The 1,329-nt window shown below is 58.6% G+C and overlaps 1 protein-coding gene across 1 annotated transcript in view; it reads left to right on the top strand.

Annotated features, from left to right (window-relative positions):
• Positions 1 to 554: 554 nt before the first annotated feature.
• Positions 555 to 1,329, top strand: part of MAP6 (microtubule associated protein 6) — a 75,048-nt gene continuing 74,273 nt past the window's right edge. The window contains 1 exon segment of the mRNA XM_029957638.1: positions 555 to 1,327. Coding sequence (XP_029813498.1) covers positions 1,219 to 1,327 — 109 coding nt within the window. The 5' untranslated portion in view covers positions 555 to 1,218.

The following is a 1,329-nucleotide window of genomic DNA, read 5'->3' as shown; positions in this document are numbered from 1 at the left end:
GCTGAAGAGGAACTGGGTAACTCTTGGGCAGCTCTAAGACACCGTTCCCCTAAAGGTTCTCTTAAAAAGGGACATCCAGGGTGTCCCCAGCCTGGGGACTCACATCTCCACACATCTGAGCAAGGTTTGTGCACGACTGGTAAGTGTTGGATCAGGAGCCAGCCAAGGTGAGTTCAAATCCCGCCCAGTAACCGGTCAATAACACCAGCTTTCTCTTTAAAAAGCATCTATTCTGGGACAGACATTTCACTAGGGATATCCTTCATATTTTAAAACTGAATCCCCCATCCTCCATGATTGGCCCTATTTTACAAAAGAGGAGCCTCGGGCTCCCGGAGGGCAAGCGACCGGCATAAGGACAGCCAAGTCAGTCACCAGCCTGGGACTTGAACCCACCGAGGCCCCAGATTCGGCTGTTGCCTAGGAGCTGAGGAGGGAGGAGCTGCTAGAGCGGAGGGGGGAGGGGAACGAGTGAGGGCGAGCTCCCAGCAGGGCGCGCTGACGACAGCAGGTGATTTTTTTCTGCAGCGCGCTTTCTCTCAGCATCTTTCCTGTATTTTTTTCCCCCTGCCGAGCCGTAGACAAGGGTGGGGCCGCTTGCCTGCAGCAGAGACGGCAGCGGCAGCGGCTGCAGCATCATTGGGAGTAGCTGCTGCAGCAATGCTCGGTCTCCGCTGGAGGTGATCGCCTCCGAGCCCAGCTAGGTGGCTGGCTGCAACGGGACGCCTCAGAGTAGGTAGGAGAATACAGCCTCGTCCGTGGACCGGAAAGCCACACTGCTCGGCCCTTCCTCTACGCCATGGCTTAAGCCCACAGCCACCTCGCCTCGCGTTGCCTCGCTTGGCAGGGGTCTGCGCGCCACCGCCGCCGCCGCAGGGAGGGGCGCGACCCAGACGCCCTCGCCCGGGGACTCGGGGACGCCTTGTGTGTCACCCATCGGTGCCCGCAGCAGACTGCGCTCCCAAGACCTTTGAAGGAGGCTCCTGCAGGCGTTTGCAGCCGGTAATCGGGGGGCACATTACGGACTTTATATTGGTGATAGTTTGACCTTCCTGGGCGCTCGCTGAGGGAGGAGACCGAGGTAGCTCAGGCCACTGGGGATAAAACAGTGGTAACCAGATTAGCGACTGATCGAAGGCCAAGAGACTGAAGTAAGGTTAGAGACTTGCTTTAGAACCACAAAAAGAAAGAGGGAGGGCCAGCTTTGCAGCTAGCATCATGGCGTGGCCGTGCATCACGCGGGCCTGCTGCATCGCCCGCTTCTGGAACCAGCTGGACAAGGCGGACATCGCTGTGCCGCTGGTTTTCACTAAGTACTCGGAGGCCACC

The sequence above is a fragment of the Suricata suricatta genome, chromosome 11 (genome assembly GCF_006229205.1).
Source record: "Suricata suricatta isolate VVHF042 chromosome 11, meerkat_22Aug2017_6uvM2_HiC, whole genome shotgun sequence".
Taxonomy (NCBI): domain Eukaryota; kingdom Metazoa; phylum Chordata; class Mammalia; order Carnivora; family Herpestidae; genus Suricata; species Suricata suricatta.
Note: the sequence above shows the minus strand (reverse complement) of the source record. Positions and strands in the feature narration are given on the sequence as shown.